Genomic DNA, 19,847 nt, shown 5'->3' with positions numbered 1-19,847 from the left:
GAGAGAGAGATCAGATCTGCTTTGTAGAGAAGAATTCTTGAACTCCTTCTTACTCTTTTTAATCTCTATTGCTTATTATTCAGAATTATGTTTTGTTCATCATTAAATATGTCTGAGTAGTTTGCTTGTTAGGTTTAGGGTTTTTCACAGGGATTTTATGAATTATTAGATCTGTTTATTTAGGATTCATTATCTTTCTAGATCTTCATCTTAGGTTGTTCTTCATATTAATTCTTGATTGATCACCTAGAATTAATACTTTAGGAAAATAAATTGATATGAGAATATAATTGATTTTCCTGATAAAACCTTTTGATGAGCAAAATTATTTCTTGCAAAGAGATTTGATTTAATAATTTTGTGAACAATCTAAACCTGATTTTATTGCTGATTTTTAACCTAGAATTTTACAAAGAGATTTGGATTTTCTGGTTTTAAATTTAGATAATATTTGCAGTGAGAACTGATTTATTTTACAAAAGTGTTTAGAGTTCTAGATCTGTTTTTAATTGCTTGAATCCTAATTTATTGATTGATTTAATATTTCATAATTTCCTGAGAAATTCCCTAGACCTAGCTTTTTGATCTTCTGAATTTACAACAGCTTTATTTAATATTTTGCATTGCTTTTCTTTATTTAAATCAATTTGTTTAGCATAATTATAAAACTCTATAATTTATTGTGTAGACTTGAGTTCTTGTGGAATTTGACCCCTAAGTATTACAGTGATCTCTTAATTTGAGAGAGTAGCTCAGGGTAAATTTGAGCATATCAGCACAAATCAGAGCCAAATAAACACATACATAAAGAAAAGCTAATCTGATTCTAAAGCCTAAACCTTGATTCTCTCAAGATTGAAAGCCGGATTGATGACTCTTCGGGGTTTCGCCCATTTGTCACCATCATAGTCAGCAAGTCCAGTTGCTATCAGTCTGACCAAAGGTAACGTATGCGGCTTGGGGAAATCGTAAACTTTGTTGAACGCTTCCTTGATTAGCTCAGGATCCATTATAGTGATGACTGGTATAGTTCCAAGCCATGTAAAGAAAGTCTTTCCTGTTCCAACCACATAGAATTCAAAAATTAAGACCTTTTCTAGATCACATACTCTTGAATAGTTTTGTCCTAAACAGAGAGAAAAAAAACCCTACCGTGAGTCTTAAGCATTTGCAAAGGATAAGACACAACACGTGGCGTGATATCATCCGTTAGTTTGACGGGTTTGGATTTAGCCGCCATCATCATGCTATAACTCTTCTTCATGTCACCAAAAAGAAGCGTGTAAGAAGTTCCGACAAGCCCCTGTCCTCTCAGGTAACTCTCAAGCATCTTAGGTTTAAACCAAACCCAGTTCAAAGTTCTCCATACCCACCACGACAAAACAGCTATGGCTATTGAAACTGTTATCGACGCTACTGATATCTCCATTTTCCTTTCCCAGAGAGAGGGGATTTGAGAACATTCGGACTTAATTATTTTGTTGTGACTTGTGAACGTTGGTCTTTTGCTTTATACTGTCACAGTCCTATACCACTTATAGAGTAGCTTATTTAGATTAGTTTGAAAATTAACTGTAGGCGATAGAATGTGGAGATATATTGGCCATAAGTTGTGTTGATGTTTCTTTGTCACTCACCAGTCACCACTCACCACCTTTCATGTGTTTTTGGTTTTTTTCTACCAAAGAGTTGAAATGTTGTGCTCCTTTTTTGGCCTTTTTCGTCTAAGAAAATGATTAGAATGACAAAAACAATTAGGTCTGGGATTTTGAACCGAACCGATTTGTCCGAACTGAACCGAACCGAAATTTGGATAAATCGGTTCGGGTTATTTTAATTGATTAAAACGATCGGAATGAGTTTAATTTAGAATCGGTTAACCGAGATTTTCGGTTCGGTTTTCTCAAACCGAACGGTTAACCGAAGAACAAAAACCCTAACCTCCTAAGAACAACTAGTCCTAGCCGCCGCCGAGCATTCATCTCCTTCTCCCTCATCTTTCTTCGATTACTTCATCATCATTTTCTTCTTATTCGTTATCATCTTCTTCATCTTCTTCTTCTTCTACTTCTATTCATAACAATCATCTTCTTCTTCTATTACTTATATTCATAACAATCATCTTCTTCTTCTTCTTATTTTTAAATCGAATCTTTTTCATCTAATATACCGCGAGCTCTCCCTTTCAGATCTCGCCACCAATGTTTCTCAGATCTCATCTCACTGCTGATGTTTTTCCACATCTCGTTGTCGACACATATTTGAGAGAATAGACAGGTCTATTGGGTCAATATCATGCAATCATGTGGCAAGTTATGGGTTCAAGCCTTCAACTCTGCTGGTACGTTTACAATATTGTTTTTTTTTCTTTTGCTTTTTATTTACAGGTTTTGGTTTTTTCTTTTTTGGAATAGTCGAACATTTTTAAAAATTTATTTATTACTTTTTGGTTTAATTTCCGTTTTTAACATTAAAATCTACAAAAAATTGAATTAACTTGACTACAAGATATTATAATATTCAAACAAAACTAAAATTTTATACAAGAACATCAAAATTACTTCTTCTCCTTAATCTTTATTTTATAATAATAATGCATTATTACCAACTACTCTTGATTAGCAATGATGTTCACCGAGTATTTGCTATAATAAAAGTTAGAAAAATTTAATTTTAGATTGTTATTACATTTTTTCCATGTTTTTAATTATATTTTAGCATTGTAGTGAAAAAAATATTAATCTATATAATAACAACAATCTAAAAAATGCGACCAACAGTTGTGTGTTTTTAATCGTACTTTTTGGATATTTTCTGAAAAGTCATGATGGATCATTAAACGGTTATTTATGAAAAGGTACAACTGTTCACGGTAAAGTTGTGTTGATTGGAATATTTGTATCTTTTGAAATCTATATATATATTTGTCTATTTGAACTGTTTCATTTTTTTGGCCATGAAACAAAATAAACTAAAATTTCAATCTCAACGGTTTTTACATTCTAAATTATTTTATAACATTCATTCTTTTAAAAGTCAAGAAATTCCTCTATATATAATAGCAATCCGAATAAATGCCATTAAAAGTTGTGTTTTTTCAATCTTACCTTTTGGATAATTTTCTAAAAAAATCTGTAAAAAATTTAAATTGTATGTTTTACAAAAAGTTGCAATTGTTCATTGTAACAGTTTATTTTGTAAAGTTGCAACTGTTCATTGTAGAGTTGTGTCTATTCGAATAGTCGTATCTTTTGAAATCTATACATATTTGTCTGTTGAATTGTTTTCATTTTTTTGCCATGACACAAAATAATATAAAATTTCAATCTCAACGGTTTTTACAGCTCTCTAAATTATTCTCTAGCATTCATTCTTTTAAAAGTAAAGAAATTCCTCCAATTCTTGAATTAACAAAAGATTTTTGGAATGATGAATCTAATTTACAACTTTTAGTTAATTTTATACATAAAAATTTAATGAAAATACCTAGAGTTTTTTTCGAAGAGTTAGATGGAATATATAGTGAGCTTTTGGATTTGACTTTTGAATATGGTAATAAAGATGTTTTCTATTTAAAAGCAGTTTATATGAGTTTGTAGGTATAATCAAGTGCAAATACAACAGTTGCAACTTTTTGTAAAAAAATTGTTTTTATTTGTTTTTTTTTTAATTCAAACGGTTGTATCTGTTCATTGTAGAGTTGTGTCTTTTCACTATATTTTATTTACATTTTTCTTCACAACTTTTCGTTCTAATAGGTGTGTCTATTTAAATAGTCATGCGTTTTGAACTTTCTTTATATTTGTCTCTTCATCATTAACTAACAAGTTCGTTGAAACAAATTTTCCATTTTATGTTAAATCTAAATAATTAAATACTAATATCTAATATTCAACGTTATTCTATAATCTAACTAAAATTTTAGAAATGATTATATCAATAGAGAAATTTAATACAACTTAATATAGAATTTACAGTTGCGTCTATTTATCGTAACTTTTCGATAAAAAATATTTAATATTTAAAAATAATAGTAACAAACTGAATAAATGCGAACAATAGTTGCGACTTTTCGTAGTACTTTTTGTAAAAAATGGTTTTATTAGTAGTTTTTTAAACTCAAACAGTTGTATTTGTTCATTGTAGAGTTATGTCTTTCACTATATTTTATTCATATTTTTTCATCACAATTTATCGTTCTAATAGGTGTGTCTATTTAAATAGTCATATCTTTTGAACTTTCTATATATTTGTCTCTTCATTAATAACTAACAAATCATCGTTCGTTGAAACAATTTTTTTTGTTTTTTGTTCAATCTTGAATATTAATATATAATATACAATGTTATTCTATAATCTAACTAAAATTTTATAAATGATTATAGTAATATAGAAATTTAATAAAACTTAATATAGAATTTACATTTGCATCTATTTATCGTAATTTTTTGTTAAAAACTATTTTAATATTTAAAATTTATTTTATTTTGTGTTAAGAGTTGTGTATTTTAATTTTAATTTTTCGTTGATACAGTCTCACTCATTATTAAATATATTTTTAATTGTGAAGTGACCTTAGTGCAGTGGCCAAAGGTAAGTCCTTAATGCACAAGGCACCATCACACCAGGGATTGAGTCCCACTCCCTACAAATGTAGGGATTAGGCTAATGGGCCGGCCTGTTGTGGCCCAATGGTTGACAAAAAAATATATATATATATATATATTTTTAATTATAATTATTTAATAGATAAATACATTTACTCATTACAACCATTATTTCAATATTCTCAATTAGGATCACTTTGTCATAATAATTTTTTTAATTTTACTCTTTACCATATTTCTTCATAGAAATATCTTATATTTATAATACTTTAAACAATATGTTTTGCAAAGTTGTCTCTATTCTATATAATATTTTAAGTTTTTATTTTGATGGTTGTGTTTTTAGTAACAATTTATGTTTAATTTTTATGTATTCAAACTATTCTATTATATTCAAATAATTTCATAATATATAATTTTAAATTTTAATTTTTTTTTTTTTCTAAAGTATTTCCCCTGTGACATCGCGTCTGAATCATAGTTTTATATAATAAACAAAATTAAATTTCTATACTTTAGGTCACCAAAATTCAAGGACCGGCCGTGAAAGGAAGTAAGCACAAAAACTATGCCTACAACATGCTTTATATAAATTGTTTCACTCATAACTTTGTCATGTGTAACTGTGTCCGTTTTTAGGAATTCAGATCATGTCACAATACAAAAAAAATAATCATAAAATCAAATTAATCAATTTATGTGAAAATATAGAAGCAAAATATGAAGTAATGGGGTGAAAAATTATATATCTTTACATTAGAAATTCAAACCATGTAACACTACAAAAAAAGAAATCTATTTCTTTTTCAGTAGAATCATAAAATTAAATTAATTTATGTGAAAATATAGAAGCAAAATATGAAATAGGGTGAAAAATGTCTTTGACATTAGAAATTCAAACATGTCACAATACAGAAAAGAAAAAGAAAAAAAACTATATATATATATATATATATTTCAGTAGAATCATAAAATTAAATTAACTTTAATGGAAAATTGAAGCAAAATACGATGAACTGGGATGAAAAAAATATAATATTTTTACACAGATGAAAGGAACATATATCCTAGAAATAAAACATTCGAAAGACTAAAATGTACATTGAATGACTTATTGTTAGTAAAAGGAATGTACATTGAATGACTTCAACTATACGAAGCGCGCGGCCACAACGAGAAACACTCGTTTTACCAAACTCTTGCCCCTAAAAATATCAAAGCAGATCATCATCTCTTGCAACAAAACTTGCTATTCATCTTCTTTGTCACAGATTCAAAAACAAAAATGGAACAAGTTGAAATGGTGGAGAACAAGAAAGTGATCTTGAAGAAGTATGTAGATGGTATTCCTACAGAAGAAGACATGGAAGTGAAGCTTGGGGAGACGATAGAGCTTAAAGCACCAAAAGGGTCTTCTTGTTTCCTCGTTAAAAATCTCTACTTGTCTTGTGATCCTTACATGAGAGGTCGAATGCGTGATTTTCACGGTTCCTACCTCCCGCCTTTTGTTCCTGGTCAAGTACTGTATATAACATTATCATACTTTACATTTGTGTCAATTGCTTCTGTGATTGGTATTTTTGGGTATTGTTTTGTTCTTTGGAAAATCAAATTTTGAAGATGGGTGTGTACTGGTGCTATAGAGAGTTTTTTTTGCACACCAAGTGTTCGACGGTTTGACGGAACTTGAAATGCTGCCAAGTCTTGATATTTTATCTTGTTTTATTGGTGAATTTGTTCATAATTAAAGAGGGATGTGTAATTATTGTATTCGTGCGGTAGAGAAATTATGCACACCAGTTGTTTGATGTTTTGATGAATGTATACAGATATGCTGAGAGCATCTCGAGATTTGTTTTGTTATTCATATTCATATTCTTTGATGACTCTTTTACATGATTCTTGGCTTGAAATTTTCCTTCGTTATATATACTCTGTAGTAAGCGATTGATGGTTTTGTGATTTTGATGCAGCGTATTGAAGGGTTTGGTTTAGCAAGAGTGATAGATTCTGATGATGTCAACTATAAGCCGGGCGACATAATCTCTGGGATTATAGGTTGGGAAGAGTACAGTTTGCTTCGTAGTTCAGATAGCCTGCAGTTGAGAAAGATTCAGTTGGATGAAGATATTCCACTTTCTTATCATCTTGGACTTCTCGGTATGTATGACCCCATCCTCTGTTTGATCTAAACAGTTTGAGCTCACCATTACCATACCCTATAGTTAGTTCTCTGATTCTTCTGACTTTTGACAGGGATGGCTGGATTTACAGCATATGCAGGGTTTTACGAGATTTGCTGTCCTAAGAAAGGGGATAGTGTTTTTGTCTCTGCAGCATCAGGAGCAGTAGGACAACTTGTAGGTCAGCTTGCTAAGTTACACGGCTGCTATGTTGTTGGGAGTGCCGGTAGTAAACAAAAGGTTATTATTACTTTGTCTCTATACTAATAATGTTTAGGAACTCTTGTTACTCACTTGTCTTTGTGAAGTAACTTTTTGTGGACATTATTTCAGGTTGATCTTCTTAAACACAAGCTTGGGTTTGATGAAGCTTTTAACTACAAGGAAGAGGCTGACCTTGATGCTGCTTTAAAGAGGTAAATATACTGCAATATTCAACCTAACAAATCAATTACCTTAAATAGTCTCACTCGCTCGTTCTCCTGCATATCGTCATTGTCATTGTTTGGGAAATGCAAAACCTGTTTCGTTCATTGGAAGGTCACTTGTGGAGTAATGCTTGTCTTGAGGTCATTATGGCTTGTATCTCTAGGCTTTTAAATGTGCCATAAGGAACTTATTTTCACCATCATTGCAACTCTATTTACACATCTTATCAACACTTGTGTCACTCTAGTTAGACAAAGAAAAAACAGAAACAATCACTAGACCAAATTTCCATAAAGGTAATAGTAAGGTACTCTGGTTATGCCACTTAAAGTGAATTCTTGTCGCTTGCTCTAGGGTAGGGTATCGCGCGTAACGTGAATTTGTCCATAACTGTTAAGCTGAAAATGTTTCATTATCTTACTAATAGGTACTTCCCGGAGGGGATCAATATCTACTTCGACAACGTGGGTGGATCCATGCTTGATGTAGCTCTCCTAAACATGAAGGTCCGTGGAAGAATCGCGCTTTGTGGAATGGTATCTTTGCAAAGCCTCTCAAGCTCATCACAAGGAATCAACAACTTATACAACGCGATCCCTAAACGCATAAGATTAGAAGGGTTCTTGCAGAGCGATTACCTCCACATTTTCCCACAGTTTCTTGAACACGTCAAGGGATATTACAAGGAAGGGAAGATTGTTTACATCGAAGATATGTCCGAAGGAATCGAGCTCGCTCCTGCTGCACTTGTTGGGCTATTTTCTGGGAAAAACATTGGTAAACAAGTTGTTCGTGTTGCCAAGGAGTGATTTGTTTCTGAATGTATATTGCATTATGTGTAGTATCTTCTTGCCAACTAAAACAAAAAGGTCTTGTGATCCATTAGTTTGAGGAAGTGAGTTTCACGAACGCAAGATCAAGATGAGCATTTTGTTGTGTTTGATTTCTTTTGGTACTTGTTGAATATTGTGAAAAATTCTTAGTCCCTACAAATGATTTTACCTATTAGTAAAGCCTATAGGTGGAAGAGGAGGAGGGAACTCCGGCTCCAACGACAGTTGGGCCTCGGTTACTGAGGGGCGGCTTTTCTCTCTCTGCTGCTTTTACCGGATTCCAGTGCTTTGTGGATGGTTCTTGGAAGAATACCGACAAGCTCGCTGGCGCCGGCTGGGTGTGTATGTCATCCCAAGAATCCTCTCCGCTTATGGGCGCCTCGAATTTTTGGCGTAGTGTCACACCACTTCACGCTGAGGTAGAAGCCTTTGTGTGGGCTTTGCGGTGCATGATAGGCCATGATTTTCGGGAGGTAGCCTTTCTCACAAACTGCTCAGATTTGGTGAAGATGGTGTCTTCACCATCCGAATGGCCGGCTTTCTCTGCATATCTCGATGACATCAAAGTGGATTTAGAGGAATTCTCCAGTTTCTCTTTGACTTTGATACCACGAACGGCGAATGTACTTACGGATCGATTAGCACGAAAAGTTCATACTCAACCGCATATGGTTACTTATGTTCACAGTTCCCCTCCAAATTGGCTTGATTGAGTCAATTTTGTTTAGTATTTGTTGTCAAAAAAAAAAAAGTAAAGCCTATATTAAAAATATTTGATAAATTAATATATATTTTTTATAAATTAATAAATTTATCTAGTCTCAAGTTTGGCCAATGTAATTTTAGACATAATTCAATAATATAATATTTTTTAAAACACATTTGTGTATATATATATATATTCACATCAATATTATAAATTAATAATTATATAAAATTATCTATATATATACATGTAAAAGAACTTAGTGAAATATGACTCTTATATTATTTTTACCGTTACAATCTTTTTTGGTGTTTTGTTCAAAACGGGCAATTGACAAAAATAGCACAATTTTAAGTTTTTGTTCCAAACTTAGCACATAATTTCTATTTTCCAAATTTAGCACTTATTCTAATTAAATAGTTAAACCACTAAAATTAAAATTACTATAGTTGTGTGTTCCCCGGCCAATTCTCATCGCCGACAAGAGGAGATTGACGAAGAGACATGAGTGAAGACGACGCCAATTCATCATCCTCATCTCCATTATCGTCTCCTTCCTCTCGTCTTACCACTCCAGATTGATCATTCGCCGGATCTGAAACTCGATTGAATCCGGTGACATTGAGACCGCCATCGACATCCATGACACTGAGCGAGTTTGAGTCAAAGCTTTCTCCTTTTTACCTGATTTTTAATAGTTTTCAAGCTTCTATTTTTGTGACTTTGTATTCATATCTCATTTTCCAGATTATGAGGCATAACGAATACAAGAAGAAAGTCTTGTCTCTTACCATGTAATTTTCTTTTACCGAGTTGGGTTGAAAAGTCTTAATCTTGAATTGGTTATTTCAATCATTTTTGCTTTGTGTTAATCTGGTTTTTTCAGCGTCTACACGGAGAGAATTATTCTCTTCACCCTACAAGTTTCTTTGTGCCTTCGTTTCACAAAGCTTTTAGTCAGAAGTCGGAGCAAAGTTTCATAAACATGATGGTTGAGTCCTCTCCTGGGATTTTCACTTTTGAAATGTTCAAGTCACAGTTATGTGAAATGTTACTAGCAGAGGTATAAAATGACTTAAAAGAATATTTTTTATGTTTGGGCATAGCTAAATGTCGAGGATTGATTTTAAACCATGTAACTCTTGTTCAAATTTGTTTTTTGCTGTGAATAAATTTATTTAGCTGCTGAGATAAGGAACACATGAGGCTACAATTGCTTGCTTCAGGACTTATGTTGTTCCATGTGCTCTTGATACTGGAAAATTTCATTCTTTCTTAATATATTGTCTCTAAGCTCTATAGTTATTACTTCCATCTAAATTTTTCTATCGAATTCTTGTGAATTGGCTTCTGAACATTTTGGTCTTTAAAACCTATTTTGCTGGATTAAAAGTTAAACAACTTGACTGCTACTATTCAAATTTAAGTTCTTTCAAAGCCATTAAGATGGTTTTAGTGTATTTGAGGATTGACGAATAACTCTATTTTCTGGTTGCAGGTAGAGTGTCTGATCTGTTACGTTGTGATTATGTCTTGTAAACAAGTTGTGACCATTGATTAATCATAGGTGGATGCAGCAAACTTTGATAAGGTCAGGAACCAGGTTCCAAGAACAAAAAACCGTATGGCTCAAAGATCTGAGGAAAGAAAAAAGATGCTTGTATTAAACAAGCCTGCTCGTTTTTACAAACAAAATTATTCAGGAAGGATTGAATAATATTTAGGAAATATTTTTTAAAATTCAGGATGGTTTTCATGAAAAAAAAGAAGTTAAGTATTTTGTCATATGTTCGGATCTGAACCTGAAGCCTTTACGAAAGGTCTAAGAGAGTGTAATCAATAAGTCAAAACAATAAACCAATTTGTTCCTTCGTAGAAAGTACACAATAAACATTAATACAGGTAAAACACCAGGCTGGATACAAACAAAATTATTGAACCATGTTTAGAAATGATTGAACGATGTTTAGAAAGGATATTTTAAAATTCATGAAGACTTTCCTGAACATAATTACTGATACAGATTCTCTTTAATTTCAAGAACGAAATTCCGAAAAGTTTTTTTGAATTTCAGGATGATGTTCATAAAAAGTTTGGAACTCATGATAGCCTTCATGAAATGAAATCTGTATCATTCATTGATGGAGGAATCTTTGATATTTTGAGGCAAAGCATTAAAAAGATATATAGAAACATAATTAGTTAAATTTAGGAAGGATTCAATAATATTTAGGAATGACATCTTAAATTTCATGATAACCTTCATAAATATTTAGGAAGACACAAAATCAAATCATTACACCTATTGTATGTGTAGATAAAATATCAGGATGTGCACAAAATAAAATCATTATCTCTCACTAAATGAGTAATTTGTGATACATTAAGACAAAACATAAATAAAGGATTCAAAAACTCAAATTTAAAAACATTAGGAAGGATTTCATAATGTTTAGGAAGATATCCTGAATATTTAGGAAGGTCTTCCAAAATATATAAAAATCCCAAAAAATTGTTCTTTCCTCCACTTTTGTCAAACTTGGAAACAAGCAGATCCAAAATCATAGGAGAAACCAAAACCCAAGGCTCAAAAGTGCATCTCTCAGCTCCTTTACATCTATTTTCGGCTCATGTCCTTGTGAGACTTCTCAAAAATGGACTGAACCATTCCCAATACAAACCACATGAGGGAACTTCCAAACAATGTTGCTATGCTATATCACTAGCAGAAACCCAATTAGATTCATGAAAACATTTATAAAACTTACCTTTCAGTTCTGAACTAGTAGAAAAGTGCAGTAAACTCTTTAGGTCCTACAAAATGTGGAGGCTTCTCAAGTTAGTACAAGACACCAATTTAAAACTATGCTAGCAAGAGAAATGAATGTAACTAGAATGATTATTTATAAATTCAACTAGAAATAAAATAATGAAACAAAGAGATTCAAAAAGATGATAGTGAAATTGTGCAATAGTACGTTATTCATTGAGAAGTCTACAAAATATTGTTAAAATTGCCAGCATGCTAATAGAAAAAACATTGACGATATGCCCCAAAGTATGAATTTTGCATCTTAGACAAATAATGAAATGAAGAGATGGACATAATAACGTTATCGAACAACAATCCTTGTTCAATCAATCAAAAGCATATAGAAGAAAGCTAACCAATTTTCAGGGCATTGCTATTGGTGAAAAGAAATACATAAGAAGATGAACAATTCTCATACTGAATTTATGTTGATAGGAAGAGAGAGCTCCTTGAAAATAAGCCGGAGAAACTTCCGACGTAGAGATCTCCGTTGAGAAGCGGCTTCTCAACGTCACCTAAAGGCGTTGGAGTCACTCGCCTAGTGGTTCCTTGAGATCTCGATCTCACCATTGGAGTAGAAGACTAAGCTAACAACACTAAACTGTCTCGTCTCTCTACTTCGTAGCTGCTTAAAATCACCAACACCAAACAGAGCAACGAATCCGAATTCGATTGGTAATGAAATCGATGAAACTCTGATTAAATCATTTGATTGAAGCTTATGACGATCAATTTAGCATTTAATTGAAAGATCTGAGATCGGAAATGAAGATCTCAACTTGGAAGATTCAAGCTTCCCTGGAAAAAAATCGTGTGTTTGATTTTTTTTGCTATTAAATAAACAATTGTGTTATTTCGTTTAAATACTTAATATATTCACTCATGCTAGATTTGGAATATATAAGCATCTGTGCTAGTTTTGGAACACAAAACTAAAGTAGTGCTATTATAGGATATTTCTTTTTAATTTATTATTAGTAATACAATATTGGAATTATAATTGAATGAGTATTTTCGGATCCGTATGGACCCGACCCGAAACAAAACGGTCAAAATCAGCAGAAGAAACACGTTGAAGAATCCTCCTCCTTCTTCTTCTCCGACTCAGTGACGACAATTCGTTTGACGCTCGTTTCCTCTTAACTAATTTTAGATCATCTTCCACGTTTGATCGATCCCTTTCTTCTCCACTCCTGCTTCTTTGTAGATGTAAGTCGTCTCCGTTATCATCATCCGATTAAAGTTTCTGATTTTTTTGGTTACCATCTTAATTTCGTCGCGATCAGTTTTATTAATAATACCCAAGGATCGTGTTTCAGATTGCTGCTAGTATTCATAATATGTTTTCAAACCAGTGTATCGAGTGCGAATTTCACAGTATCTTTAGGTGTTCTAGGACTTTGCCGAGAAAATGGATTTAGGACTTTTTTTCTGGTTTGAGCTTTGTGATGATGTACGAATCAATCCATTTGAAAAATCTGAATTATTCATTGTTTTTTTTGGCTGTTTTTGAATGATCTATATATCTGGGTTAAGCATCAATGTAGTGATATATCTTTATACTCATTGTGCAGATTGGTATAGAATTTGGCTTGTTGCTGGTATGTAGCTGGTTCATACTGTATATATCTACACGTTTTACTGCAAATATGGCTTCAAGAGCGTTGCTTCGAAGGAGGAGTTACGTAGTTAAATCTCTGAGTGAACGTTTACCTGCGATTCATTGTCTTTCAAGCATTGAGCGGCTAGGACAACAAGGATATGAGAACGTTAGAGGGATTACTTCTGATTTCAAACATGTCAAGAATAAAGAGTCGACTGTGTCGTTGGAGGGTTTTTATAGAAGTAGATTGCTTCAGTCTCCAAGTTTTAGTAATGGAGTTGGAAAATTACAAGTCCCTTACCCTTTGGGATATAGATTGGTTCGACAATCTATGTACTCCTCTCTAGCAACGGCCAATAAGCCTGACCATGATAAAAAGGAAGAAAAGGTTACCTCACAAACCAAAGAAGCTTCCCCCGAGGAGTGTGATGAAGCTGTTGAGGGGTTAAGTTTGGCCAAAGCCAAAGCTAAAGCCATGAAACTCGAAGAATCCCAAAAATCTGATATATCCATTATGCAGCGTGTGAGGTCGTTTCTTCTGGGAATAGGTCCTGCTTTGAGAGCTATTGCATCAATGAGCAGGTATGGCTGCGTTTTCTATGTTGTATAGCTTTTGAGCGATTTAATGCTATCTATTGTTATTTATTAACGTATGAACTATTCCGCAGGGAAGATTGGGCCAAGAAGCTTCGCCATTGGAAAGATGAATTTAAATCTACCCTGCAACACTACTGGCTGGGAACAAAGTTGCTCTGGGCTGACGTCAGGATTAGTGTAAGGCTGCTTGTTAAACTTGCTAATGGAAAAGGTCTCTCTAGGAGGGAACGACAGCAACTCACTCGAACAACTGCCGACATTTTTAGATTAGTCCCGGTTGCAGTTTTCATCATTGTTCCATTCATGGAGTTCTTGCTGCCGGTATTTCTAAAGTTGTTCCCAAATATGCTGCCGTCAACTTTCCAGGATAAGATGAAAGAAGAGGTACTGTTAAACCCTATTTTATTGCTTCTCTGTTCTTTATAAGTGTTTTATCCATTTTATTTACTGGTATTGCAAATTCAGTTGTCTGAAAAAGTAATCGTGAGATGTTTCTGGTTATTCTATATATACCGACTAGAGTACTGGAACTTTTGCATGACTATTGGACAGACTTGAGGAGCTATATTTCCACATTTTCATCTATATTTTGCTCTTCCATCCCCAAGATAATGTAGTACACTTTAGGTTCAGAAGGAACATTTGCATAGACCAAATACTACAGCACTTTAGTGTTGCCAGTTACTTCTTTGGTAACTGGCCTAAGACTGTCAGGAGTCGTTTCTACCTAAGTGGTGGCTTTCTATATTCATCATGGGACAGCAAAATTTACCTTTGTTTTCAGCTTATGGCAAATTAGTGCTGGAAATATTCTATTGGTTTGTTTTATTTTGCCCTTTGATGTAGTATAAGTTCTTTTATAAATTTTAATCTCGGGTTAACATCTGTGTTCCCTGTAAAAGTTAAACATGTTTAAACTAAGGCGTATATCGGGATACTGAAATTAGTTTTGTTTGAAACTGGTTTACACAGTGATCATTATTGAGGCTACCTCTAAGTGATACTCTTTTGTTTTGTAATCCAAGTGATACTTATTAATGCTAAAGAAATACAGATCATACTAATTTTATACTCACTTTACATTGATCTGGAAAGTATGAATTCGTTTGATATTTCATGCTAATTAAAACTTCACGTTTCTTTTTCAGGAGGCACTGAAAAGAAGGCTGAATGCAAGAATGGAGTATGCTAAGTTTCTCCAAGATACTGTTAAGGAAATGGCAAAGGAAGTCCAAACCTCGCGTAGTGGAGAGATTAAAAAGACTGCGGAAGATCTTGATGGATTTATGAACAAGGTTCATCTTCCTTGCTATTCTACACAACTGAATTTCTTCGGTAATCTTCTAGATGAACTGATAGCTGTGTTATTAATTGCACAGGTTAGAAGAGGAGTCGGTGTTTCAAATGATGAAATTTTAGGCTTTGCGAAGCTCTTCAATGATGAGCTTACATTAGATAACATTAACAGGTTACGCATTAGTCTAAACTGTATATCTTGGTAAATATACTGCTTCTGGCTTGGTTTGTTTTGTTTATATTATCTTCCTTATTGCAGGTCTCGATTGGTAAATATGTGCAAATACATGGGTATTAGCCCATTCGGAACTGATGCATATTTACGGTATATGCTTCGGAAAAGATTACAGGAGTAAGTTCAACATTTCTCATATTTCTCAAATGTCTGACAATGAGTCCTACTGTCCTACAATAATTATCTCTGTTTCTGGTGGCATCGTAAGAGTTTTGTGAGCATCAATTTACTCCACAAGGAACTCATTGCAAAGTATACGTTCATCTAAATTTATGTTCTTCTTTCTCATATAATCATTGGGAAATGCCATTCTTTGGACTTTGTAGGATTAAAAAAGATGATAAGTTGATCAAGGCTGAAGGTTTGGAGTCTCTCACAGAAGCTGAACTTCGCCAAGCTTGCAGATACAGAGGAATGCTTCAATTAGGTTCAGTTGAAAAAATGAGAGAGCAGGTTATCGTTTATAAATCTTTGTGGAGTTGTTAATAAGTTTTACTCTTTGTGAACAAGACGAAAGATCTTGTATGGTTTTTGTTCTAAAAGTTAAATCAAAGATAGAGGTGATTGCTGATCTGTAAATCTTTCATTGCAGCTAAATGACTGGCTGGATTTGTCCCTCAACCATTCAGTACCATCATCCCTCTTAATTCTCTCTAGGTAATCTTCTATTGCACTACGGTAGATATAAATACTATATACGACAAGATTAGAAAATGATATTGCTGTGTGTATTAACAGATCATTCTCAATGGCTGGGAAACTCAAGCCTGAAGAGGCTGTTCAAGCTACTCTCTCCTCTCTGCCAGATGAGGTTGTGGACACAGTTGGGGTTACAGCTCTGTCATCGGAAGATTCTGTATCAGAAAGGAAGAGGAAGTTGGAGTACCTAGAAATGCAAGAAGAGTTAATCAAGGTTTTTTTTATCTTTGATGCCCTACCAAGCAAAGCTTGACAACTATGTTTTCTTTCCCATTTATCAAGTCTGGAAATTCCCTTTCATGCATAAAATATTCTCTTACTTCTTATTCGGTTGAATGTAGGAGGAGGAGGAAGAAGAAGAGGAGGAAATGGCAAAGATGAAAGAGTCTGCTTCAAGCCAGAAAGATGTAGCTTTGGATGAGATGATGGCTTCTACAGCTAAAGATGCTAATGAACAGGCAAAAGCGAAAACTCTGGAGAAGCATGAGCAGCTCTGTGAGCTTAGCCGTGCATTGGCAGTTTTAGCTTCCGCATCTGTATGGACACTTTACCACACTCCCATTTGCTTACTATCAGAGTTTTCATAAGTTATCAAACGGGTTAATGGTTGTTGTTTCTTTTAACTTGGATTCCAGTCTGTTAGCATGGAGCGTGAGGAGTTCTTAAAATTAGTTAAAAAAGAGGTAAATCGGCTTCAAATATTTGTAGTTTCTCTTCATTTTCTTCCAGGCTCTATCTTGCTTTCTTAGATTGATGTGAGTAAATATATTTTCCATATATACAGGTTGATCTATACAACAGCATGGTAGAGAAAGGTGGTACAGATGATGAGGAAGAGGCTAGGAAAGCTTATTTAGCTGCTCGAGAAGATAGTGACCGAAGTGCTCAGAAAGCTATCGCCGATAAAACTTCCTCTCGGTTGTTAGATAGGGTAACAACAGTTCTCTCATTTTTTTTAATCACAAACTCTGTAGTGTTTTCTTTAATATATCTCTTCATATATCTTCTATCTTTAGGTGGAGACAATGCTCCAGAAACTCGAAAAGGAAATTGATGATGTGGATAACAAGATTGGCAACCGCTGGCGACTCCTGGACAGGTCTGTGTAACCATCCTTTATATTACCTCTTGCCTTAGACTGATTTGGCAATCAATCACCTCAATTTTGTTTGTACAGAGATTATGATGGAAAGGTAAGTCCAGATGAGGTTGCATCGGCTGCGATGTACTTGAAGGACACATTGGGCAAAGAGGGAATCCAAGAGCTTATCCAGAATCTTTCTAAAGATAAAGGTCACACTCTATATTCTATTTCTTCCATTGCGTTAACTTCTAAACTTCCTTTTTTTTTCCGGATTATTCGCGTTGGATTGTATGATGGAAGTTTTCTTGGGGTTTTTGCAATAGATGGCAAAATACTGGTGGAAGATTTAGTGAAGTTAGCGAGCGAGATCGAAGATGATGAAGCTGACGAGACAGACGAGCCTACTACCAAGTCTTGAGATTGTTTGTTTTCAAGATGCTGAAGCTGACGAGATTTCATGATTAATATTTCTGATTTCTAGAAACTAAAAGAGAAAAAAATTCATATTCAGAGGGAGGAGGTTCTTTGTTTTCAACATTACTGGTTTCTTCAAGAAGTTTTATATTTACCACGACGAAACAATGTGAAATGTATATCACCCAGTCGAAGAATGACGATACGATTACTACTGTTTTTGCGGTTGAAATAAAATCGAGAATAGATGTGCTTGATTTCATTGAATTGTTGTATTTTGGTGTCAAAACCGCCAGGTGACGTGAAAAACGCAATTCGAGTTCCCAAATTTGTGAAAAGTGAAAACCTATTTCGAAGCAAATATGTGAAAAAAAAAAAAAAGTGAAATTCATTTGAGACGTGCAATCCGATATCACAACCACATGTATTTGTATGTCATTTTTAAATGTAAAAAATAATAATGAGATTTGGTACTCTTTTTACTTTTGGCCAGCTATTTACGGTTCTATAAATATTAATTATATTCTTTTTTAAAATAATCATAATCTATTTTATTTTGCAAGATTTCCTCGGATACAAATATTTTATTGATGGATTTTGAAAAGAGCAATCTTTTTGCAGGTATAGGATGGTATTGTTCCTGTAGTGACGACTCCTCGCTGACCATGGGTGCTGCAAATCTCTGTCGAAGTTTATTGTCTTTGCACGCAGAAATGGAAATACCGGTATGAAATGTATGATGGAAGCAAATAAGAGAGATGTGGTGTTTGTTAACGACTGCTCAAATTTAGTGAAGATGGTGTTTTTTCTAGCCAGGTGGCCAGGTTTCTCCACCTACTTAGAAAAATTCAAACGATAAAATTAGTTTTCTGGTTTTTTCTTTAATTCTGGTATCTCATCAAGCTAATGTTAAAATGTATAATTTGGCATGTAAAGTACTTACCCAACCACTTTTGGGTTTGTATGTAAACAATATCTAATATCTACGATAATCAAATAAAATTGTAGAAAAAAAAATAGGCATATAGATTATATAGTCAGGCATTTAGAGGATTTGCACTTGAATTCAGAGGACATATGTATTGATATTTATACTTATATGTAATTTTAAATATTTTTGTGTGACTGTATTTAATTTCTCTAAAAATTATATCTTAAATCTCAAATAATCACACCAAATAAATAAATAAAAATTCTACACCCTTCTTGAAAATATTACTTCACAATATTAATTTGATCACAATTTGTTTCTTAACAAGTCACACCCTTGAATTCTTTTTTAGTGTCTATGTATCATTCAAATTTCTAAACAAGCCAAATTAATATCTATATTAACATTTTTGAAGTACATTTTGTGTTATGCCTTTTAAGTTTTGCTTATTAAATTTTTTTCTATAAGATTAATCCCTAAACAGTTTCCAAAAATAAAATTGAACAGAAACTCATTTCCTAAAACATCTTAAATCAAACCAATTTTGTTACGTTTATTCGCATAAAATCTAGACAATATCTATACATTTTGATTTTTCCCAAAACTACTCTACCCATTAAAATTTTATTCCCATAAAATATTCGAAACTATCTTTAGAGATGACATAATCTCTCAAATTTAGAGGATATAATCAATTTTCTATAACAAAAAATTTACAATCCCCATAATTATTTTGACATTAATAAAGTTCCTAAAAATGACAACCCAAATTTTGAATTATTAGAAAACCAATATTACCAAATATTTAACTTTAACAAGAATAAATACATTATATATATTTTTGAAGTACATTTTGGGTTCTACCCTTCAGTTTTGCTTATTTAAAATTTATCTACAAAATTTCTCTACATATTTGCAAAAAAAACTATAATCAGGGGCTGTTATTGGAGAGGTGATTTCTAAATCCATATGTAATTGTAAATTTTAGAAATCAAAATAGATGGATTTTGAAATAACATGTTTTATCCTTGGATTTCAATCATTCTATTTTACACTATCAAATCCATTCAAATCCATATAAAACATAATGTAGAATTTGAAATCCAAAAACAAATCATTAAATGAATAACAAGGGATTTTAAAAAGTATTTGTAAATGACAGAACCAATAACACATGATTTTGATAAGTATTTTAAAATCAATGATTGAATAACACATGATTTTTGTTTGGATTTCCAAATCCATCAAAATCATACATCCAATAACCCCCCCTCAATTTATGTGAAATCGACAAAATGAGTTAGTTTCCTAAAATATATCTCACAAAATCGACAAAATAAATAACCAAATACCATAAATTCAGAACTTTAGGAATATATTAAACACAACATGACATAAAAATCACATAATCAATGATC

The 19,847-nt window shown here is 32.9% G+C and overlaps 2 protein-coding genes and 1 pseudogene across 2 annotated transcripts; 2 read left to right on the top strand and 1 right to left on the bottom strand.

Annotated features, from left to right (window-relative positions):
• Positions 1–1,502, bottom strand: part of LOC104787545 — an 8,098-nt pseudogene extending 6,596 nt beyond the window's left edge.
• On the top strand, positions 5,719–8,177 carry LOC104787544 (2-alkenal reductase (NADP(+)-dependent)). Its single transcript, XM_010513148.2, has 5 exons — positions 5,719–6,126; positions 6,581–6,767; positions 6,864–7,030; positions 7,124–7,206; positions 7,647–8,177. The coding sequence occupies exons 1-5, from the start codon at positions 5,893–5,895 to the stop codon at positions 8,026–8,028; spliced, it is 1,053 nt and encodes a 350-aa protein (XP_010511450.1). The 5' UTR covers positions 5,719–5,892; the 3' UTR covers positions 8,029–8,177.
• On the top strand, positions 12,614–17,760 carry LOC104787542 (LETM1 and EF-hand domain-containing protein 1, mitochondrial). Its single transcript, XM_010513147.2, has 15 exons — positions 12,614–12,779; positions 13,145–13,755; positions 13,842–14,154; positions 14,919–15,065; positions 15,150–15,238; positions 15,326–15,418; positions 15,628–15,754; positions 15,894–15,958; positions 16,040–16,214; positions 16,342–16,536; positions 16,636–16,683; positions 16,785–16,931; positions 17,017–17,099; positions 17,178–17,293; positions 17,408–17,760. Exons 2-15 carry the CDS (start codon positions 13,220–13,222, stop codon positions 17,500–17,502), a joined length of 2,229 nt encoding a protein of 742 aa, XP_010511449.1. The 5' UTR covers positions 12,614–12,779; positions 13,145–13,219; the 3' UTR covers positions 17,503–17,760.

Source organism: Camelina sativa, chromosome 5, assembly GCF_000633955.1.
Source record: "Camelina sativa cultivar DH55 chromosome 5, Cs, whole genome shotgun sequence".
In the NCBI taxonomy this organism is placed as follows: domain Eukaryota; kingdom Viridiplantae; phylum Streptophyta; class Magnoliopsida; order Brassicales; family Brassicaceae; genus Camelina; species Camelina sativa.
The sequence above is the reverse complement of the archived record's forward strand: the minus strand, read 5'-3'. Positions and strand labels throughout refer to the sequence as shown.